Raw genomic sequence first — 23,187 nt, forward strand, 5'->3', positions numbered from 1 at the left:
GGAGGGTTTGGATCCAGAGAGCTCTGCTTGCTGCTTCACCCCAGAGCTGGGTCCTGCCCCCGGCCCCAGGGCCTCCCTGTCCTGTCCACTGACACCCCCCATCCCCTGCCCGGGTTGTGCTGGCAGGGGGCGCGGAGCCCTGTACTCACTGCGGGAACTCGGGGTCGTAGAGCGTGGGCTGGAGGATCCCGGCGGGGAACACTGTGGGGAGAGGAGGGAGCGTGATGGGGAGCAGGCCCCTGAGCATGGGCAGGGTGGGGTGACAGGGAGGGGACCCCGCCTGGCCAGGCACTCAAGGCTCCTGGGACCCAAACTCCCCCGCCAGCGCCAGACCAATACACCATGAGACTCCCTGAGGCAGCCGCGCTCTGTCCTGGCCTCCATCCTGACCCATAGCCCTCTGGTATCCGAGCCTGCCCTCCCCCGCTGATGCCCCCAGTCCTGACCCACTTCACTGACAGGCTCTCCCAGTCTGGGTGCCCCCGGCGCGTTCGGTAGCCCAGGGAGCGCGGGCTAGCAGCCGTGTCGCTGGCGCGGCCGTACCCATCTGGTTCTTGTTGGGCAGGTAGTAGGCGTTCAGGGCCTGGGGGGGCAGCAGCCACCTGCAAGGGGACAGCAGAGATCAGCACCAGGCGCCCCAAGGCCATGGGGGGGCAGGCTCAGCTGGATTCGCAGGGGAGACGACCCCACAGCACACGGGTGTCTCTGCTAATGTCGTGTGGTGAGGGGTGAGCTGGGAGAGGACACAGGGCAGGCGGGGGCAGCCGATCTCCCACAGGATGATGCCAGGCCTGACCCCCCCACCGCCCCACCTCAGTCCAGGCACCAGGGCTCCATGTCTGGGCGTCCCTCGCCCTCCAGGTGCCCGGTGGGCACGTGTTGTGAGGCGTTTGCCATGCGCACGCTGGCCACTAGAGGCCGCTGCACCCCTCAGGAAATGCCTTGGCCGAAGGGGGGGGTCCCTTGATTTCCAGCGAGAGGTGCAGTGGAGGGGTGGGGGGCTGGACCCCAGGGCCCCAGCAGCAGCCTCCCCCAGGACCAGGTGCTCCTGGCCATGCAGAGCAGAGTCCCCGCTCTTGTCGCTCCCTAAGCCAGCTGAGCGGGGCTTGAACCGGCACCGGCAGCCTGGGGCTGGAGACACCGGGGCAGATGGCGCACTTGGGATGGGCTGCTGGCTGGGCCGGAGCCTAGACGGTGCCCACAGCTGTGGGCCCTTCCCATCACCGAGGAATCCCAGTGGACCCCTGGCAGACCCTGCTCTCACAGGAGGGGGGCCCCCAAGCGAGCCCCTTCTCTTTGCTCCTGCTCCTCTGGCGAGGCAAAGCACAGACCCCAGGGCACCGGATACCTACGCAGACTTGTCCACCTCCTGCCGGATCTTCTTCACCGACAGCTTGATGCTGAACTTGATGCTATTGAGGATGTTCCTGAAATACGTCTTCTCGTGGACTTCGAACTGCGGCGGGGAGAGGAGACACGTCAGGGGGGAGGGGCAGGAGGCTGCTCAAGCTGGGGACCCCCACATCCGTCTCCCAGCCCCTGCGCTGGGCTGTGGCCCGGAGGCTCCCTGCTCTACATGCAGGCTCGTCCCCAGCCTGGGACAGGGAGCCAGGACGGACGGAGAGTCCCGCACCACACTGAGCACGTGCACCAATGTCCCCCTCTGGTCCCCCCAGCTGACATAGTGCGTGCCCCCCCCCACTTTTGTGACGGCAGCCGTGCAGTGGGGCTGGGCCAGGGTCAGCACCAGGTGGAGATGGCTCAGCTGGAGCCAGGGGATCTCAGGGAACCAAGGACTTTGGGAAGGTCCCAAGCCTCATGTTGGGCCAAGCACCCCCTGCACCTCCGGCGAGACGCCAGCCACAGACTGACAGAGCAGCAGCTCCCGTTGGCCAGGGAGACAGGCCAGGAGCTGGGGCCTGCTGGCTAGAGCAGGAAAAAGGTGGGGTGCTGCTGAATGTGTCCTTTTCTCAGCCCAGGGGTGCAGTGCAGGCCCCTCGCACACTCGCCTCGTACTCCTTGTCGATGGCGTCCGGTTTCAGCAGGAAGTCCGGGTACCCGATCATCACCCTCATGTACTGGAGCTGCAAGGAGAGCACACGTCCAGGTCCGAGCCTGCCCCGATCTCACAGGGCTTGGCCAGCTCCCCGCCCCCCCCCCCGGGGCTGCCGGGCTGGAGTCTGAGCACAGCGCTGACCCCTGCTGGATGCCATGACAGACTGCGGCGCAGCGGCTCTAGCTCTCCGGGCAGAGGCCCGGGTGCTGGAAGGGGCAGGGTCCGCACGGAGGTTGTGGCCAGGTGAGGCTCTGCCCCTTGGCCCCTCACCTTGGCTCTGGCCGCTCGTTTGGTCTCTTCGTCCATCCAGTCGAGCTCATCCAGCCGCTGATCCAGCGTGTGCTTGATGTCCTCCACCAGCTGCTGCACCTGCTCGGAGCACCCCGGCCGGGTCACGGCGTTCCCAGGGGCCCGCGGGTAGCACAGAGCCAGGGCCCGGGGCCGGGATGGTTCAACCCCTCCCCCAAAACTGCTTTCTCCATCACTGCCACGCCCACCAAAGGCTTAAGCCACACCCAACAGTTGCCGGGTAACCGGGCCGGACCTGAGAGCATCTCCAGCCGCTGGGCATTGGGCTTGAAGCCAGGATGCTCCTGCCTCAGGTTTCACAGGCCAGGCCTGTGGTCACTGGTGGGATTCCCTGCCCCCCAGCCCAGATGGATCCTGGGGGGATTCCCTGCCCCCCAGCCCAGATGGATCCTGGGGGGATTCCCTGCCCCCCAGCCCAGATGGATCCTGGGGGGATTCCCTGCCCCCCAGCCCAGATGGATCCTGGGGGGATTCCCTGCCCCCCTCACACTCTGGATAGCTCCTGGGTGGGAATTCGCTGGCTCCCCAAACCTGGATAGCTCCTGGGTGGGAATTCACTGGCTCCCCCAACCTGGATGGCTCCTGGGGAGGGGGATTTCCTGTCCTCCTCCCCCAGCTAGGATAGATCCTAGGAGGATGCTCACCTCCAACCATTGATGGATCCTGGGGGGTATTTTGCCAGTTCCCCCACACCCAGATGGATCCTAGGGGATTCCCAGCCCCTCCCAGCTTGGATAAATCCTGGGGGGATTCCCTGCTCATCCCCCACCCCAGAAGTATCTGTGGGGGGAGAATACACTGGCCCCCTCAGTCTGGATGAATCCTGGGGGGGATACACTGCCCCCCCCCCACCCCAGATGGAGCAATGGGGATTGCCTGCCCCCCAGCCGGATGCATCGGTGTGGGGATCGCCAGCCTCCCGCTGCCGCGCACAGGGTAGCCGCAGGTGCCTACCTTGGCCTTGCTGACAGAAGAGAAGTACTCCTCCACGAAGAGGGCCCCCAAGGCCATGCCAAAGTGCTTGTTGGCCTGGCTCAGGCACATCTTGTCCAGCTCCAGCTGCTTCTCGGTGCCCTCCATCTCCTTGGCGAGCTCGTGGATGGCGTCGCGGAAGGGCGTGGAGAGGTGCTCGCTCAGCACCACCACGATGCGCCACAGCATGTAGTTGTGAAGGACCCTGGCGGGGTGAGACGGGGCCAGGCCAGGGGCCGGGAGGGAGAGGCGCTTTATACCCCGGTGGCCCTGAGCCTTTCCTGCCTCCGCCTCAGGGTGGGGCGAGGGCAGAATGAAAATGCCAGGGAGAGCCTCCCTGGCTTTTTGGCAGTGGCGGAGCTCCCAAAATCCAGCTGCAGGGAGTTCCATGGATCCGCCGGTGCCCCCAGCTGGCCAGCGTGCCCGGAGACGGGGTGTGCAAGGAGTTGGCTGACAGCTCGGGGCGCCCTGCCGGATGGTCCGGCGGAGCTGCGGCTTGAGGGAACATCCCATCAAAGCTCAGACGCAGGCTGGCTCGGCGCCCTGCACCTGCCGCCAAAGCACAGTTGCCTTGCCTGGGTAATGAATTTGTTTAGCCGGATGATTTGTAATGCTTTGTATTAGCGCTGAGAGTCTACGTCTCACTCCTGCGCGGCCGGGAGCGGGGATCCCTGGGGGGATGCAGGAGAGAGCTGGCGGGGGGTCTCTCTAGTGGTGTGGGGGGGCACTGAGGGGGACCCGGGGTGTAGCCGGATACACCTGGGAGGGAAGGGCTCTCTCTGTGCATGGCACTGCAGCTGGGGAGCATGGAGCGAGGGGGCACCTGCGGCCATGCTGGAGAGCCCAGGTGTGGAGGGGGAAGGCAGGGGGCCTGGGGCTGTGCAGGGGAGGGGGAGCTCGTCCCATTTTTGGCCATGCCGGTAAGGGGGGGCTATGGGATGGGGCAGGGCAGCTCTGTGAGCATGGCAGGGGTAGGGGGTTGCGAGCTGGGCTCCACCGCCCTGCCCGGGAGCTGCAGCAGCCGGTTGGCGTTCGGAGGCAGGCGAGTCCCAGCAGATCGATGGCCATTAGCAAGATGAGCTCTCTCTGTGAGATGGGCCCTGGCCCAGGGGCATGGCCCAGGGGATTCCGCTGAGGATGAGCCGTGCCCACGACTCCCCGCGGTAGGATCCCTGAGCCAGGGCCGCCAAGGTCTCGTCCTCCCCGCCCGCTGGCTAGGAAGTCTGAGCAGGGAAGAGGGCTGGGGTTTGCCCCTCTGCTGCCAGGGCCGGGGCGTCTGGCTCCAATCACACCCGTGCCCTGTGAGGGGCCCAGAATGGCACTGGCGCCCAGGCCCACAGCTGGGCAGTGGCAAGGTGGGGCTGCCCCCACGGCTGCCCGAGAGCCTTGTTACCCAGCCATGTGCCTGGAGCTGGCGGGAGCCGAGGCCCCCGGCAGAGCCCTGCTCCCCCGCTGGCCGGTACCTGCTGGGCGTGCTGCGGATCAGCTCCGACACCTTCTGCATGTAGTCGGTGGCCAGCAGCACCACCTCCTCCTCCTCGGAGAAGTTCTCATGGAAGATCCGATCCAGCAGGCGCTTCCACTTCAGCTGCGGGGGAAGGGGGGGAGTGCCATGACTGGGGGGGGGGCCTCGCTGTCTCCAGAGCCTCCCCCCCCCCGTGCACTGGCTCCAGACCCCATAGGCAGTGACCCTGCCTGGCCTCCCCCCCCCCCCCCCGCAGGGACCTCACACCTTCCTCCAGAACGGACTTGGGGGAGGAGAAGAGCCAAGAGGACGTTTCTCTGGGTCCCGGGAGTGGAGGAGCCTGGCCCGGCCCAGCCCTGGGGTGCACGTGCTGGGGGAGGCTCCCTGCCCCCCCCCCCCGCAGCCGGGTACTCACGGTGGGGGTGATGCGCTGCAGCTCGCCCAGCGTCACCTTGTTGTACATGGTGCTGATGTCCCGGCGCAGGTCGTCGTACTCGGAGACGGTGATCTGTGCGGGACAGAGGTGTGGCTGCAGCCCTCCCGGCCGGGGTGCCCCGTGGCCAGCCAGGGCCTCTAGCGCCCAGCAAGCCTCCCGGCTCCCCTTGCCCCCGCAAGGCCTGGGGCCCCTCACGCCTGCCCCAGCCTGCTGCTGGTCCCCCCCATCCTGCAGGGCCGGGCTTTGCTGTCCTGGCTGCGGCGCGCAGACTCCTCACCCCGGCCATGGGCGGCCACCGAGCTGGGGGGGGGGGGCCAAGAAACCCGCTTCCTTCCTGTAACGGGACTCGCCAGGCAGCCCGGAGCGCCAGCCCCCCAGCCCACCCCCTCCCTGCACACACACCCCAGGAGGGACCCCACCACCACGGGGGGCGCTGGCCGCCGCCTCCCTCAAGAGACTGGGCAAGCATCTGGGAGTCCAGCCACCCGCGCCTTGGGCCCTGGCTGGCCCTGCCTTTCCGCACGGCTGAGGGGAGCCGGGTCCGTGCACACTGGGGGTTGCTGGCGAGGGGGCCGGGAAGGACTCACGTTGGCCAGTCTCTGCTCCAGCTGCAGGATCTCCTTGGCCTTCTGCGCCACGCGCTCGGCTCCCAGCAGGCCCAGCAGCCGCTCCATGAACAGGCGGTACGCCGCCAGGATCTGCGCGAGGAGCGGGGTCAGCCTGGCGCGGTGCAGCCCCCCTTGGCCGGAGGGGTGGGCCCAGGGGGCCAAGAGTCTCCCCTACACCGCACTCCTACCTGCTGCCTTCCCCTGACACTCAGACGTCCTTGTACACCCACATCCCACAACTACACCCCCGCCCCCTCACAACTCCTCCCTACAGCCTCACACCTCTGCCATGCACCCCCACCCCCTCACAACTCCTCCCTACAGCCTCACACCCGCACCCCACACCTCTGCCATGCACCCCCACCCCCTCACAACTCCTCCCTACAGCCTCACACCCGCACCCCACACCTCTGCCATGCACCCCCACCCCGCCCCCTCACAACTCCTCCCTACAGCCTCACAGCCGCACCCCACACCTCTGCTATGCACCCCCACCCCGCCCCCTCACAACTCCTCCCTACAGCCTCACAGCCGCACCCCACACCTCTGCTATGCACCCCCACCCCGCCCCCCCCCCCTCACAACTCCTCCCTACAGCCTCACAGCCGCACCCCACACCTCTGCCATGCACCCCCACCCCGCCCCCTCACAACTCCTCCCTACAGCCTCACAGCCGCACCCCACACCTCTGCTATGCACCCCCACCCCGCCCCCTCACAACTCCTCCCTACAGCCTCACACTCACACCCCACACCTCTGCCATGCACCCCCACCCCCGCCCCCTCACAACTCCTCCCTACAGCCTCACACTCACACCCCACACCTCTGCCATGCACCCCCACCCCTGCCCCCTCACAACTCCTCCCTACAGCCTCACAGCCGCACCCCACACCTCTGCCATGCACCCCCACCCCTGCCCCCTCACAACTCCTCCCTACAGCCTCACACCTCTGCCATGCACCCCCACCCCCTCACAACTCCTCCCTACAGCCTCACAGCCGCACCCCACACCTCTGCCATGCACCCCCACCCCTGCCCCCTCACAACTCCTCCCAACAGCCTCACACTCACACCCCACACCTCTGCCATGCACCCCCACCCCTGCCCCCTCACAACTCCTCCCTACAGCCTCACACTCACACCCCACACCTCTGCCATGCACCCCCACCCCTGCCCCCTCACAACTCCTCCCTACAGCCCCACACCCGCACCCCACACCTCTGCCATGCACCCCCACCCCCTCACAACTCCTCCCTACAGCCTCACACTCACACCCCACACCTCTGCCATGCACCCCCACCCCTGCCCCCTCACAACTCCTCCCTACAGCCCCACACCTGCACCCCACACCTCTGCCATGCACCCCCACCCCCTCACAACTCCTCCCTACAGCCTCACACCCGCACCCCACACCTCTGCCATGCACCCCCACCCCCTCACAACTCCTCCCTACAGCCTCACACCCGCACCCCACACCTCTGCCATGCACCCCCACCCGTGCCCCCTCACAACTCCTCCCTACAGCCTCACACCCGCACCCCACACCTCTGCCATGCACCCCCACCCCTGCCCCTCACAACTCCTCCCTACAGCCTCACACCTCTGCCATGCACCCCCACCCCTGCCCCTCACAACTCCTCCCTACAGCCTCACACCTCTGCCATGCACCCCCACCCCTGTCCCCTCACAACTCCTCCCTACAACCTCACACCCACACCCCGCACCTCTGCCATGCACCCCCACCCGTGCCCCCTCACAACTCCTCCCTACAGCCTCACACCCGCACCCCACACCTCTGCCATGCACCCCCACCCCTGCCCCCTCACAACTCCTCCCTACAGCCTCACACCCGCACCCCACACCTCTGCCATGCACCCCCACCCCTGCCCCTCACAACTCCTCCCTACAGCCTCACACCTCTGCCATGCACCCCCCCCCACCCCTGCCCCCTCACAACTCCTCCCTACAGCCTCACACCCGCACCTCACACCTCTGCCATGCACCCCCACCCCTGCCCCCTCACAACTCCTCCCTACAGCCTCACACCTGCACCCCACCCCTCTGCCATGCACCCCCACCCCTGCCCCCTCACAACTCCTCCCTACAACCTCACACCCACACCCCGCACCTCTGCCATGCACCCCCACCCATGCCCCCTCACAACTCCTCCCTACAGCCTCACACCCGCACCCCACACCTCTGCCATGCACCCCCACCCCTGCCCCCTCACAACTCCTCCCTACAGCCTCACACCTGCCCCCCACACCTCTGCCATGCACTCCCACCCCTGCCCCGCACAACTCCTCCCTACAGCCTCACAGCCACACCCCGCACCTCTGCCATGCACCCTCACCCTTGCTAGCTCACACCCACACCCCAGCCACTCCACACCTCCCCCAACATCTCCACCCCACACCTCCCCTCCACACCCCACATCACCACCACCTACTTTCCCCCAAGCTCCTGCCATCTTACACCTCTCCCCCATCCACACCTCTGCCACCCCACACCGCCTTGCAGGAGTGGGTGGGTGCAGCTGGTGCTAGGCACAGGGTCCTCCTCTCCAGCCCCACTTTGCCCTGCCTGGCAATGCCAGCTGCCCCCTCACCTTCTCGCTCTCCTCGTCCTGCCCCAGGTACAGGGTTCGCTCGGGCAGCGTCAGTCCATCCTGGTCAATCTGCCACAGAGCAGAGGAGACGTGTCTGTCCCGGCAGGTGCTGAGGGCGGCCTGGGGTCCTGTCCCCAGCAAAGGGACGAGTGGGGGGGCCCTTTGTGTCACCAGGCTCCACCTGCAAAGAGGCAGGCCAGCCCCTGTGCTTTGGGGCTCGGGCGGGCGGCCTGGCTGCCAGGGCAGAATTTAATGTGTGTGTACTCTGGAGCCCTGTGGGGTGGCTGGCTCGAGCCGAACCCACCTTGAGCCACTGGCCAGGCAGGGCCAGTGGGGTTCTCCCTGGGGATGGGCCAGCATTCAGCCCTGCCAGGTCCTTCCCTGGGAGCGGGGGAGCACGCCGGGTCTCCTGCCTCTGGCTGCCTCTCCGCACTGCACTGCTCTGCCGACCTAGCCACAGACCGGCCCTCCCAGCAACCCCCCGTCAATGAACCGGCCCCCCCAACCACTCCCCGTCAATGAACCGGCCCCCCAACCACCCCACGTCAATGGACCGGCCCTCCCAGCAACCCTATGATAACAGCCCCAGCCCCCCAACAACCCCACATCAATGGACTGGCCCTTCCAGCAACCCTATGATAACAGCCCCAGCCCCCCAACAACCCCACATCAATGGACTGGCCCTTCTAGCAACCCTATGATAACAGCCCCAGCCCCCCAACAACCCCACATCAATGGACTGGCCCCCCCAACCACCCCACAACAATGGACCGGCCCTCCCAGTAATCCCGCAATAACAGACCAGTCCTATGATAATAACGGACTGGCCCCCCATCAACCCTACGATAACAAACCAACCCTCCCAGCAACCCCTGATAACAGACTGGCCCTCCCAGCAAGCTTACAAAAAGTGGAAACTTGGACAAATGACCAGGGAGGAGTTTAAATGTATAGTTCGAGAATGCCGGGGGGTTATCAGGAAGGCGAAAGCGCAAATGGAATTGCGACTGGCTAAGGATGTGAAGGGTAACAAGAAAGGTTTCTACAGGCATGTTAACAAGAAGAAGGTGATCAGAGAGGGTGTGCGGCCCCTAACGGATGAAGGAGGTAACCTAGTGACAGATGATGTGGGGAAAGCTGAAGTACTCAATGTTTTCTTTGCCTCTGTCTTCACGGACAAGGTCGGCTCCTGGACTTCTGCGCTAAGTGACGCAAGATGGGATGAAGATGGACAGCCCATGGTGGGTAAAGAACAGGTTAGGAACTATTTAGAAAAGCTAAACATACACAAATCCATGGGTCCGGACTTAGTGCATCCGAGGGTACTGAGGGAGTTGGCAAATGTCATTGTGGAGCCTTTGGCCATTATCTTTGAAAAGTCGTGGAGATCGGGAGAAATCCCGGATGACTGGAAAAAGGCAAATGTAGTGCCCATCTTCAAAAAAGGGAAGAAGGACGATCCAGGGAACTATAGGCCGGTCAGTCTTACCTCGGTTCCTGGACAAATCATGGAAGGGATCCTTAAGGAATCCATATTGAGGCACTTGGATGAGAGGAAAGTGATTAGGAATAGTCAGCATGGATTCACAAAGGGCAAGTTGTGCCTGACCAATCTGATTAGCTTCTGTGATGAGGTAACTGGCTCGGTGGACATGGGGAAGTCAGTGGATGTGATATACCTTGACTTTAGCAAGGCTTTTGATACGGTCTCCCACAATATTCTTGCCAGCAAGTTAAGGGATTGTGGATTGGATAAATGGACGGTAAGATGGATAGAAAGATGGCTAGAAGGCCGGGCCCAGCGGGTAGTGATCAATGGCTCGATGTCAGGATGGCGGTCGGTTTCTGGCGGAGTGCCCCAAGGTTCGGTTCTAGGACTGGTTTTGTTCAATATCTTTATTAATGATCTGGATGAGGGGATGGATTGCACCCTCAGCAAGTTTGCAGATGACACTAAGCTGGGGGGAGAGGTAGATACGCTTAAGGGCAGAGATAGGGTACAGAATGACTTAGACAAATTGGAGAATTGGGCCACAAGAAATCTGCTGAGGTTCAACAAGGACACGTGTAGAGTCCTGCACTTGGGACGGAAGAATCCCAAGCATAGTTACAAGCTGGGGACCAACCGGTTAAGTAGTAGTTCTGCAGAAAAGGACCTGGGGGTTACAGTGGATGAGAAGCTGGATCTGAGTCAACAGTGTGCCCTTGTAGCCAAGAAGGCTAATGGCATATTAGGTTGCATTAAGAGGAGCATTGCCAGCAGATCCAGAGATGTCATTATTCCCCTTTATTCAGCTTTGGTGAGGCCGCATCTGGGGTATTGTGTCCAGTTCTGGGCCCCCCACTACAAAAAGGATGTGGACGCATTGGAGAGGGTCCAGTGGAGGGCAACCAAAATGATTAGGGGGCTGGAGCATATGACTTATGAGCAGAGGCTGAGGGACTTGGGTCTGTTTAGTCTGCAGAAGCGAAGAGTGAGGGGGGATTTGAGAGCAGCCTTCAACTTCCTGAAGGGAGGTTCCAAAGAGGATGGAGAGAGGCTGTTCTCAGTAGTGACAGATGGCAGAACAAGGAGCAATGGTCTCAAGTTGTGGTGGGAGAGGTCCAGGTTGGATATTAGGAAAAACTATTTCACTAGGAGGGTGGTGAAGCACTGGAATGAAGTCTCCATCCCTAGAGGTGTTTAAGTTTCGGCTTGACAAAGCCCTGGCCGGGTTGATTTAGTTGGAATTGGTCCTGCCTAGAGCAGGGGGCTGGACTTGATGACCTTCTGAGGTCTCTTCCAGTTCTATGATTCTATGATTCTAATGCTAACGAACCAGTGCCACCACAACCAACCCTTCAGTGAGGAACTGGCTCTTTGGAGCCACCTTTTGATGACAGACGTGCCCTCTGGAGCACTGTCTGCCCCCTGTAGAGCTAACCAACCCTCTCATAACAAGCCGGGGTCCCAAGGGACCCTCCAAAACCAGAGCAGCCCGTCTGCACCCACCCTGTGCCAGGCCCCTCCCACAGCACCCTTGGGGGTGAATAAACCGGGCTCTGAGCTGTCCGTCCCCAACCACCGAAGGGTCCATAATCCACAGCCCATCCCAGTCCGGCTGAGCCACCAGCCTGTGCCCCCCAGCCATGTGCCTCCCTGAGCGTGCCACCCCCTCAACTACTCCTCTGTGTCGGGCGCCTGCCCCAGGCTGGCTCCAAACTCCCGTCCCTGCCTTTTGCCAGCCCGTTGCACCAGTGACACGGGGATTCTTCTACCCGAGACACCTGTCCCGGTGGACCCGTTTGTGCAAATGACTCTGTGGGCGAAACCGCCGCCAGGGAGGGGCCCTTGCCTGGGAGCGCTGGCCAGGAGCGCCCACTGGCCCAGCCCTGCTGCCCACCACCGGCCCGCCGGCCATTTTTCATGGGAGCGTCACTCCCGGGAAGAAGCAATCAGCTAATGGTGCTGCCTCGCTGCCATCAATTGCGGGGACGTGCAGCTACACTGAAAGAATTAATCTATCCCCTTGGATCCCCCCTTCCAACCTCCCTGGGCGGGGGCGGGGATCCTGCTGGGAACGGGCACCTTGGTGGGGAAGCGGCTTCACTTAGAGCTTTCTGGGGCTCCTGGATCTCAGCGCACTACCCCCTGACGCCGCAGGTTCCACCCCGCGTGGGGCTGGTTTCCACGCTGCCCCCCGGTGCACCAGGCAGTTACTGCGCGTCGATGGGAACTCGGACAAATCCCTGGCAGTTGGCGTGTGAGCAGGGGTATCCCCAGCCGCAGCTTGCTGGCCTTTCCTGCTGTGCTGTGTCTTGGCTGCTGCCTTCCTCCTCCCCAGAGGTGGCCGCATTACCCTGGGGCTTACCAAGGGCTCTGGGCTGTTCAGGGCACTGGAAAGCATGAGACTGAGACATCCAGCCCTCTGTCTCCTGGCATGGTCCATGCTAACCCCACCCCGGGGGCTCTCAAAGCCCCTGTGACCCGGAGCAGAGGCAGCCAGTGACTGGTAGAATTGTTTCGGGGTGGAGGGAATGAATGGGGGAGGGTGCAAATAAAGCTCGTTCAGTAGCCTAGCGAGTTGGGAGTCAGGGGACTTGGCTTCTGTTCCCAGCTGCCACTGCCCTGCTAGGGGTGGTCACAGCCCTTTCTGTGCCTCAGTTTCCCCTCTGTCTGTCCTCGTTTAGATTGTGAGCTCATTGGGCCAGGCGTGGACCCTGGCTCCCTGTGTGTACCTGTGCAGTGCCCCGCCTGATTTCTGGGTGCCCCAGCACGCCACTAGCGACTCTGAGGCAATGTCCATCCAGCGGTCCCCAGCCTATTTCTCGACCCCGCCGCGGCACAGATCCTGAGCAGCCAGGCCTAGCGGGCTGCCCGTCGTAGGGCTGGGCTCTCCCCACCTGGGGCATGTACAGAAACCCCGGGGCAAAGCCCCAGCCCTTGGCTGCAGAGAGCACATGACGTTACTGGATTCTGATGTGAGCATGCAGAGAACATGGGTGTTGTGTGTTTGCCCCACATTTTGTACCAAGTGGGCCCCAGGAGGTGCCTATTGAAAGCGGCGGCTTTGCTGAGTCTGTGGAGGTGCAGGTGTGAGTTGTGTGTGTGACGTGATGAGTGTTGGCTCTGCGCTGGTATTCCAAGTGTTTGCTTTCTGGGAGACATCACCCGGCCTCACCCGCCTATTGTGAAAGGGGGATCAGTCAACTGGACCGGAGCACTTGACTGACAGTGGACCATATGTGGAGCCAATCCATAGCTGAGGAATTTTGCAGTGAAGCTTCTGACCAGCATGTCAGCCATAGACTCAGGCCACTAAGGACCGAGTCGTGCATGGAGAAGTGACAAACTCCCTTTTAGGAGGCACTTTCGCACAGCGGCTGCGTCTAGACTGGCAAGTTTTTCTGCAAAAGCAGCTGCTTTTCCGGAAAAACTTGCCAGCTGTCTACACTGGCCGCTTGAATTTCCGCAAGAACACTGACGATCTCATGTAAGATTGTCAGTGTTCTTCCGGAAATACTACGCTGCTCCCGTTTGGGCAAAAGCCCTCTTGCACAAATGCTTTTGCGCAAGAGGACCAGTGTAGACAACGCGGTATTGTTTTGCGCAAAAAAGCCCCGTTGGTGAAAATGACGATCGGGGTTTTCTTGCGCAAAACCGCGTCTAGATTGGCACGGACGCTTTTCTTCAGAAAGTGCTTTTGTGAAAAGCGTCTGTGTCGATCTACACGCTCTTTTCCGCAAATGCTTTTAACGGAAAAACTTTTCCGTTAAAAGCATTTGCAGAAAATCATGCCAGTCTAAACGTAGCCAGCGAGAACAATGGGCTTCCCTCCACATGGGAAAAGCTATAAAAAGGGCCCTACAGATTCCTCCCTTTGTCTTCTCTCCAGCTCATCTCTTCAGAAGCATCAGTGCTACCCTAACAGAGGTTGTAGGCCAGAGACTTGTAAGCCGGCTGAGTATTCCATCTCTGCTACAGGCCTGCACCATGAACGCTGCAATCAGTGTAAGGAATTTGTTTCCTTTGACAGTTTTATCCTCACCCTATTCTGTCTTCCTTTTTATTAATCATCCTTTAGATGTTCGTTTCTAAAGGACGGGGACACCGGGCTCTTTTGGGTAAGATCTGAGGTACTAATTGACCTGGTGTGACGGTGCATCGGGGTTCCCCCGACTCCTGCACCCCCGTAATGGCACGAACAGACTCCGCCAGCCAGTAGAATAGAGGGCGTTTATTGCTTCTCCAGGGTACAGTACAGCACAGATGTAATCTGGTTACAGGGCAGGCCTAGGATGCCTCAGCCCCCCTTGAGATGGGGGAGACTGGGCCCCTAAATCCCAGCCTCCTTGCTCAGGCTGCTTCCTCCATCATATCAGATAGAAACTGCCCTGGGGCTGCACTCCGCCTTCCTCCCTTTGTTCCTCTCCCTGGGAGGTAACCAGTAGAACAGGTCACCTCCCTGACCCATCAGCTACTCAGCTGGGCCGTGGTACAGACAACGGCCAGTGGGGTCACCCACAGCCCACGCCTAGCAACCAGCAAGGTACCCGCACTACGTCACACCTGGGAACGTGGCTGGTTCTTTGGGAGAGCCTGTTTTCATAACCCCACACCTGGCTAAGCTGCGGCGCTGGCGGTGGCAGACGAGACGCTGGAGTGTCTGAGGGGATTGCTTGTACGACTTCTCGCTGGCCGGTGCGGCAAACAGAAGGGCTCTGGGACTGGTTTGGTGCCTGCAAGGGGAGGATCCCCCATCCTCGGCTGTAAAAAGTCCCTGTTTCTAAGCCATTGGTCCTGCTTTGCCCCTCTCGGAGATGTGCCCCAAAACTGTTCTATTACAGAGCCCCCCCGAGCCATAGGTGGGGGGTTCCCTGCCTCGGGGCTGTCAAGCGGGGGTGTCACATGGACTGAGGCTGCCCCAGCTGAGCAACGGCCCCCCCGCAGCCTGACCCTTTACACGTTCCCACCCCGTGCAGGGAGAGGGGGTGATCCAGAGCACTCGGCAAATGCCACCAGCCTGGCAGTAGGCCAGTGCCGCCGGAGTGGCACAAGGGCGGGGGAGGGGGAGAGGGGCATGGGGGAGGGGAATGGCCAATACTAGATTCATTACCCATATGCTGGTGAGATCAGAACCCCTCCCCCACATGGCTGAGCTGGGCGGAGAGCCCCCCCCGCGCCGTCTCTTCCACCAGCCCCCCAAACCTGGGGCCATTGGGGGTCCTTTATCAGCTGTGGCCGCTAGAGGGCACCAGGCTTTTGCCAGGCTGCGGCCAGTGACCAGAGCAGCCTCCCCGAAGCCAAGGGGAGGCCCCCGAGCTGGGCGAAGAGGGCAGGGGAAGTTCTAGTCTGAGCCAAGGTCCCTCATCTGCACTGGCCGCAGCTCCGGCCATAAACTCCCCAGACCTGGCCCCAGCCCCCTAGAGTCAGAGCACCAGACGCGCAGTGGGCACACGTGTGAAAACAGTCACGCTCCTCTGCTCCCCCAGCACGTCCACACGCCCCCAGCGTGTATATACACACGTGTGCACACGCTGCACACACACGGCCACACTTCCCCAGTGCACACTGCCCCCAGGGCATGCTCGCACACACAGCCACCCCCGCACATACACACACCTGCACGCACGTCACGCACACACAGCCACACTTCCCCAGTGCACACTACCCCCAGGGCACGCTCACACACACAGCCACCCCCACACATACACACACCTGCACGCACGTCACGCACACACAGCCACACTTCCCCAGTGCACACTGCCCCCAGGGCACGCTCACACACACAGCCACCCCCGCACATACACACACCTGCACGCATGTCACGCACACGCAGCCACACTTCCCCAGTGCACACTGCCCCCAGGGCACGCTCACACACACAGCCACCCCCGCACATACACACACCTGCACGCATGTCACGCACACGCAGCCACACTTCCACAGTGCACACTGCCCCCAGGGCACGCTCACACACACAGCCACCCCCGCACATACACACACCTGCACACATGTCACGCACACGCAGCCACACTTCCCCAGTGCACACTGCCCCCAGGGCACGCTCACACACACAGCCACCCCCACACATACACACACCTGCACGCACGTCACGCACACGCAGCCACACTTCCCCAGTGCACACTGTCCCCAGGGCACGCTCGCACACACAGCCACCCCCACACATACACACACCTGCACGCACGTCACGCACACGCAGCCACACTTCCCCAGTGCACACTGCCCCCAGGGCACGCTCGCACACACAGCCACCCCCACACATACACACACCTGCACGCACGTCACGCACACGCAGCCACACTTCCCCAGTGCACACTGCCCCCAGGGCACGCTCGCACACACAGCCACCCCCACACATACACACACCTGCACGCACGTCACGCACACGCAGCCACACTTCCCCAGTGCACACTGCCCCCAGGGCACGCTCGCACACACAGCCACCCCCACACATACACACACCTGCATGCACGTCATGCACACGCAGCCACACTTCCCCAGTGCACACTGTCCCCAGGGCACGATCACACACACAACCACCCCCTTAGTGTGTATATACACACCTGCACGCACGTCACGCACACACAGCCACACTTCCCCTCTGCACACTGCCCCCGGGCATGATCTCACACACAACCCCCCCCAGTGCATATATACACACTTGCATGTGTGTCATGCACATGTAGCCACAATTCCCTGTGCACACTGTCCCCAGAGCAGGCTCGCACACACAACCACCCTCCACCATGCATGTCCACGCCCCCTCAGTGTGCACATGCACCCTCCCCCATCATGTACATGCCTTTTAGTGTGCATACTCACACACTCCCCTCCTTAGCACACCTGTGCCCCCAGCACACACACACCCTCCGGTGTGCACAGAATGGGCACAGTGCTCTGCCATGGGGTCTACACACTCAGTCCCCCAACGTGCACACATCCACGCACCCATCTCTCGATGCCCACCCCGCGGGGGCGAGCACACGCCCAGCAAGCGCACACATACACTCCCCCAGCGTGCACACAGATGCTCCCCCAGCACGTACCCGCACACGCACTCACACGCTCCTCTGTACACACGGCGCTGTCGATCGCCTGGAAAATTGCCTGCCATGCTGCTTTGCTAAACACTGCAATTATGCGGAGGGAAATTGCCTTTCCGAAGGTCCCCTCCTGTATAAGTCACATTAATTCGGGTATAAAAGCTTCTCCTCGGTCGGCGTGGCGCCCAGCTCGGCTGTGCAAATAAAGGCCAGTTGCTGAGCGCGGCGTCCCACGAGCCTCGGCTGCAGCTGAGCAGGCAATTAGCGCCGAATTGCGCTTGCTAGTTCATTTCCCAAGCTCATTCGACAAGAAGAGGGGAGCCAGGATCCCACGGCTGGGCCGGCCTGGAGCCACCCCACGTGCCGCAGCGGGGAGCCAGGGGTCAGGGGAATAGAGCCCCCGTGTATTAACCAAGCCCCCAGCAATGCAGGCCCCAGCATCCTGCCACGGAGGAGGGCGGAGGGGGGCCACGCGGACGGAGGCACAATCCACTGCCAGGGTCCCGCTGATTCCATTTGCTCTCCAGAGTTCAGAGCCACTAATTATCGCGGGCTCGGGAGGGGGAGAGGCTGGCAAAGGACGGGGGAGGGGGGATCGGGCATGCCTGCTCCTCCACACGGCTTAGCCAGTGCCCCTCACTCCTGACTCGTAGCCCCCTCATATCCCAGTCCCGGGCGCCTACCTCAGCTCATCCTTTGCCTCTAATCCTGACCCTGGGCTTCCCACCCTCAGTTCTGCCAGGGCACCCGTCCCCCTGGAACCCAGAGCTCTAGGCATTTCTTTCTTTCTTTCTTTCTTTCCCAGCCCCACAGGGCAGGGCAGGTCCCGCTGACACCGATTCAGCGCGCTCCTTGCGGAGTCAAGTGAGACCAGTCGGGGGAGCCAAAGACCAAGGCATCGCTAGGCAGGGCTGAGCGTGCGTCTGCACTGCCCTCTGCTGGGTGGGATTGGAACTCTCCCCGTGTGTCAGAGGCCCTATGCTCACCGCTGCCACTGGCGAGTGAAACGCTCTAGGTGCTAGCTACACTGGGGAATTATTCGGAAGTAAAGTTATTTCCAACGAATGACTCCTGAAATAGGTAAGTCGAAACAGCACAGCCACACGACAGGGGAACCTCCACATGGGTCCGAGGCAGGCTGCCTTCACGGGGACGCGCGGCCTCGACTTGCAGCCCCAGGAAGCACGGGGGAGAAATTACTTCGAATGACGCCGGGGGGTCGTTCTTTCGAAATCGCAGCAGCGTGCACACGCGCCTTGTTATTTCGCACGGACTCCCCAGTGTCAACATGCCCTAGGAGACCCCTGCTGTGTTCCCATACACCCCCAGCACCTGTCCAGCGGAGGGGAGCTGTCTCACCAGGGCTCTGTGAGCCATGGGGCATGGAGCTGTTGTGTGCTGGGGGCGAGGCCCTTTGGATTTCAGCCTTGCAATGGGAGCTTGACCAAGGGTTGTGGAACAGTTTACCAGGGAGCTTGGGGCATTCTTGCTGACCATTTTTAAATCCAGACGGGGTGTTTTTCTAGAAGATGGGCTCTAGGAACTGTTCTGGGGGCAGATCGCTGGCCTGTGCTATGCAGGGGGAGTGATCAGATGAGCTGAGATGATCACAGTGGTTCCTTCTGGCTTTGGACTCTAAGACTTTGCTTTGGTTCTTTCTTGGGCCATCGGTGTCTCTTAATGGGAAAGCCAAGTGGTTTGGAGCTGAAACTCTGGGGCTGCTCTGTGTATATGGGGGTGGCCCTCCCCATGGGCTCTGTGTGGGCATTGACAGAGCAACGCCAGCACAGGGCACCCTCAGGGCCCGTCTCAAGGCACGGTCTATGAAGCATGACGCAGGGGTCCGGACATTCACCCCACATGGGCTCTGCAGAGGGCTGGGGTGGGAGCCTTGGCAGAGCTGAGGATGATGTGTGTGGGGCGGGGAACTGTGGGTCAGGATTAGAGGCAAGGGATGAGCTGAGGCAGGAGCCATGGGCTGGGCTATCAGGGAGGTGCAACGGGCAACGTCTCCTGTTTGATTGGCTGGCGCCTCTGGAACTGCGGCCGGCTCCAGGAGTTAATTTGATGGTGTGAACATAAGAACATAAGAACGGCCAGACTGGGTCAGACCAAAGGTCCATCTAGCCCAGTATCCTGTCTGCCGACAGTGGCCAGCACCAGGTGCCCCAGAGAGGGTGGACCGAAGACAATGATCAAGCGATTTGTCTCCTGCCATCTCTCTCCAGCCTCTGACAAACAGAGGCCAAGGACACCATTTTATCCCCTGGCTAATAGCCTTTTATGGACCTAACCTCCATGAAATTATCTAGCTTCTCTTTAAACTCTTTTATAGTCCTAGCCTTCGCAGCCTCCTCTGGCAAGGAGTTCCACAGGTTGACTACACACTGTGTGAAGAAGAACTTTCTGTTATTAGTTTTAAACCTGCTCCCCATTAATTTCATGGGAACGTTCCTGCTGGGATGGTCCTGCAGCCTGCGGAGCTGGGCCCGGGCTTAGCAGGCTAGGGAAGAGGCCTAGCAGCTTGGCCAGGAAGAAAGCCAAGGAACAACTGGCGGTACTAACCTGCGTCTGGGATGAGAGCATCTGACCTTTGCCTGGGACCCCAGTGCCACAGACTGACCAGGACTGGAAAGAGGGCTGCAGATCAGGATGGAGGGCACCAGGAGGGGAAAGTCCTGACGGAGGGGAGAGTGCCCCGCACTAGGCCACCCATCCAGCGCCTGGTAGCACAGCGCCCCCTTGTGCCATGCTGGGGCTAGTGCTGTATCCACAGTGCCCCATGGAGAGTCACCCGACCGCCAGCGGCAGCACCTGGGGCCTTCCTTAGAGGCCTCCCCTCCAAGTACAGGCCTGGCCAGACCTCCCATGACCTTAGCCTGTGGCAGGGTGGCTGGGATGCTGGGGTTCTTGCCCCGGGCCCGGCCCCCCGGCGTGCTCACTCACCCGGATGACGTAGCGGGAGGAGTTCTTGTCGTCCAGGCTGACCGTGAGGGAGAAGAGCACGGCCGTGCTGTAGACGCCCTGGGTCTTGTAGAGCAGCTCGTTGAAGTCCCAGCGGGCGTGGCGCCCGGCGGCCGCCCCGTCCCAGCCCCCGCAGTCCTCGATCACCTCCAGCATGGGCCGCGGCCCCAGGCGGTCGATCTCGCCCATGTCGAGGCAGGAGCGGAAGAAGGCCTTGACCTTCCTCTCGGCCGAGGCCCGGGAGGCCCGGCGGACGGGCTGCTGGAGCAGCAGCCGGAGCTTCTCCTCGTTCTGGTCGCCGACGGTGGCGATGATCCCGTAGTGGAGCTTGTCCTCCGGGATGCTGTGGCGGTGCAGCCAGCTGCCGCAGGCGAAGGAGTAGAAGTCCTTGCAGGGGTCGATGGTGGGGTCGATGTTGCTGCTGATGAAGTGGGAGGCCTTGGCGAAGGCTTTCTTCTCCTGGCAGTCCTCCAGGCAGTAGGCCGCGGGCTCCATGGCCAGGTACTTGAGCAACAGCACGCAGCCCAGGATGACGCACAGCCCCGCCGCGAAGACCAGCCCCGAGAGCAGGCAGACCTCCCGCCGGCTCCAGCGGGGCAGCCCCCGGCGCGGCTTCTTGGGCCCGGCCCCCAGCTGGAGGTTGAAGCCGTTGGGCAGGGCGCCGCTGTTGTACTTGCCGGCGTACCGCACCTCCTGGAACTCGTCGTAGTGGGCCGTCAGCGAGTAGGTCTTCTCCATGCCGCCGGCCCGGCCCCGCGGCCCCGCTCCGGGGCACGTGCTCAGGGCAGACGCCGAGGGGGAGCGCTCATGGCTCGGGCCCCTGGGAGCTCCTGCTGACTCGCCGTGCCTGGGGGAGGGGAGAGACTGTGAACCGGGAGGGCGTCCGTCCCCTCCCCCCTCAAAGCGAGGCTGAGGACGAGCCGGACAGCCTCAGCATCCTGCCCACGCTGGTCTCCCCCTAAGCGCGGGCTCCGGGCAGGGTCTGTCTCTTTTATCCTTCCCAGCCCCGGCACCCGCCAGCCAGGCAGCCCCAAAGCAGCTAGCGCCTGTGGCTCTGGGGTCCCCCGGAAGAGGGAGGGTCACAAGGGGGGGCAGCGGCTGGGAGGGGGTCCCCTGCTGAGGAAGCCTCTGCCCCGGGCAGCCTCCCGGAGGGGGTGACTTTGCCTGGGTCTGACCCCCACGGGTGGGGTGGGGACGGCAGGACCTAGGGGCTGCCGAGAGACAATGGAAGTAGGAGACAGGATGAGGGGGGTTTGCTCCCATCCCCCCACCCCAGTGGCTTGGTGGCTCCAAGCAGAATTCCCCAGGGGAGAGGCCCCCCCACTTTTGCACCCCTCTCCCTGGCACCCCCACTTTTCCCCTGCTGGGAGGGGCTCTGGGGGCCGCGGGGCGCTGGGCTCAGAGTGGTCAGAGACCCCCAGTTCCTGAGCCCCCCTCCCCGCGGGGCTCCCAGGGACAATGAGTTGGGGGCCAAGGGACGGAGCCAAGCCCGGGCCGAGCGCAGGAGCCCGGCTCCCCGCCTTGCCTGTTCGGCCGGGGCCGGGGCACGTCCTGGCGGCGGCTGGGGAAGCGGAGCCTCGCCCCGAGGGACCCGCCGCCCCGCCCGCGAACTTCGCTCTCCCCGGCGCTGCTGCGCCTCCGAGCGGACCCGGCAGCCGGCGCCGGGAAGTTGAACTTGCGGCCGGAGAAGCCGCCGCGCTCTCCCCGGAGCGCGCAACGACCCTCCAGCGCCCGGTCCGGGGGGGCGGGACCCTCCAGCGCCCGGTCCGGGGGGGCGGGACCCTCCAGCGCCCGGTCCGGGGGGGCGGGACCCTCCAGCGCCCTGGGGGGGGGACCCTCCAGCGCCCGGTCCGGGGGGGCGGGACCCTCCAGCGCTCTGGGGGGGGGGACCCTCCAGCGCCCGGTCCGGGGGGGCGGGACCCTCCAGCGCCCGGTCCGGGGGGGCGGGACCCTGCAGCGCCCGGTCCGGGGGGGCGGGACCCTCCAGCGCCCGGTCCGGGGGGGCGGGACCCTGCAGCGCCCGGTCCGGGGGGGCGGGACCCTCCAGCGCCCGGTCCGGGGGGGCGGGACCCTCCAGCGCCCGGTCCGGGGGGGCGGGACCCTCCAGCGCCCTGGGGGGGACGGGACCCTCCAGCGCCCGGTCCGGGGGGGCGGGACCCTCCAGCGCCCGGTCCGGGGGGGCGGGACCCTCCAGCGCCCGTCTGGGGGAGCGGGACCCTGCGGAGCCCGGTCCGGGGGGGGGGGGGTAGTCGGGACCCTCCATCGCCCAGCCCGGGGGGACTCTCGATCCGCGGGCCCCCGCGCGGCAGGCAGGGGCCAGGCGCGGCGCTTACCGGGGCTGGAGGCAGCGGAGCCAGGCGGCAGCGGCGGCAGCCAGGGATGCTCTGGGCGAGCGGCTGCCGGCTGCCTCGGGAGCGGACAGCCCCCCCCCCCCCCCCCCGGTACCTGTCAGCGCCTGTGCTCAGAGCCGGCTGCGGCTGGGGCCGGGCGGGGGGGACCTGCCTCCAAGCCTCGCCCAGCATCAGCCGGCCTCCCCCGCGGCTGGCCGGGGGCAGCGCTGGGTCCTCGGGCACATGGGCCGGGCGTGGCTCCTGGCACTGAAGGGACCAAGGGGCAGCCTGCCCAGCTGGCTCTGGCGTGGGCACTGCTGGGGAGGGGGAGGCAGGGGGGGCTCAGGGCCCCCCCGTGATAGGAGCCCCGTGTTCTCCCCCCCCCCCCCGATGGCAGGCCCAGAAGGTGGCATCTCCCGGGTAGGCACCAGGTGGGTTTGATGGGCACTGGCGGGGGCGGGACGCTGCTGGCACCATCCGTCTGTGGTCGGGAGGCTCGTGGGGAAGCGGAGGCCAGGCCTGACCCCCAAGTGTCTGAGCGGCCAGGGCCACGCTGGCTCCTCGGGCACAAAGGGAAAAGGCCGGGACTCGTGAACTGCATTGCAGCTGGCTGCCCACCGTAAATATCCCGCTGCTCCTGTCGCCGGGGGGAGCAGGGGAATTTATAGCCCATCAATTACCGCGGGCGTCACTCGGGCTCGGGGGGAAATCACAGGCCTTTTAATATTAGCATGCCCACGGCCAGCCAGCTCCGTGTGCCCACGCGGCCCCGGGCAAGCCCGCCCCTCGCCCGTGTGTTCCCAGGCTCACTCGCCCTCCCCCGCACGGCCCTGGGCACACGTACCCCCTCACACACATTCCCCCCACCCTCGCCTGCGCCTCCCCCAGCACG

The 23,187-nt window shown here is 63.5% G+C and overlaps 1 protein-coding gene across 1 annotated transcript in view; it reads right to left on the reverse strand.

Moving 5' to 3' along the window:
- Positions 1-22,379, reverse strand: part of ECEL1 (endothelin converting enzyme like 1) — a 28,144-nt gene extending 5,765 nt beyond the window's left edge. The window contains exons 1-12 of the mRNA XM_075938148.2: positions 22,299-22,379; positions 19,948-20,812; positions 8,455-8,523; positions 5,826-5,936; positions 5,218-5,310; positions 4,801-4,925; positions 3,320-3,542; positions 2,327-2,425; positions 2,010-2,084; positions 1,353-1,456; positions 544-602; positions 150-201 (exon numbers count right to left, since the gene is read on the reverse strand). Of these exons, the coding sequence (XP_075794263.1) occupies positions 150-201; positions 544-602; positions 1,353-1,456; positions 2,010-2,084; positions 2,327-2,425; positions 3,320-3,542; positions 4,801-4,925; positions 5,218-5,310; positions 5,826-5,936; positions 8,455-8,523; positions 19,948-20,703 (1,766 nt within the window). The 5' untranslated portion in view covers positions 20,704-20,812; positions 22,299-22,379. The remainder of the gene's footprint in view (positions 1-149; positions 202-543; positions 603-1,352; positions 1,457-2,009; positions 2,085-2,326; positions 2,426-3,319; positions 3,543-4,800; positions 4,926-5,217; positions 5,311-5,825; positions 5,937-8,454; positions 8,524-19,947; positions 20,813-22,298) is intronic.
- Positions 22,380-23,187: the final 808 nt, after the last annotated feature.

Source organism: Pelodiscus sinensis, chromosome 10 (assembly GCF_052426305.1).
Source record: "Pelodiscus sinensis isolate ZL-2025 chromosome 10, ASM5242630v1, whole genome shotgun sequence".
Taxonomy (NCBI): domain Eukaryota; kingdom Metazoa; phylum Chordata; order Testudines; family Trionychidae; genus Pelodiscus; species Pelodiscus sinensis.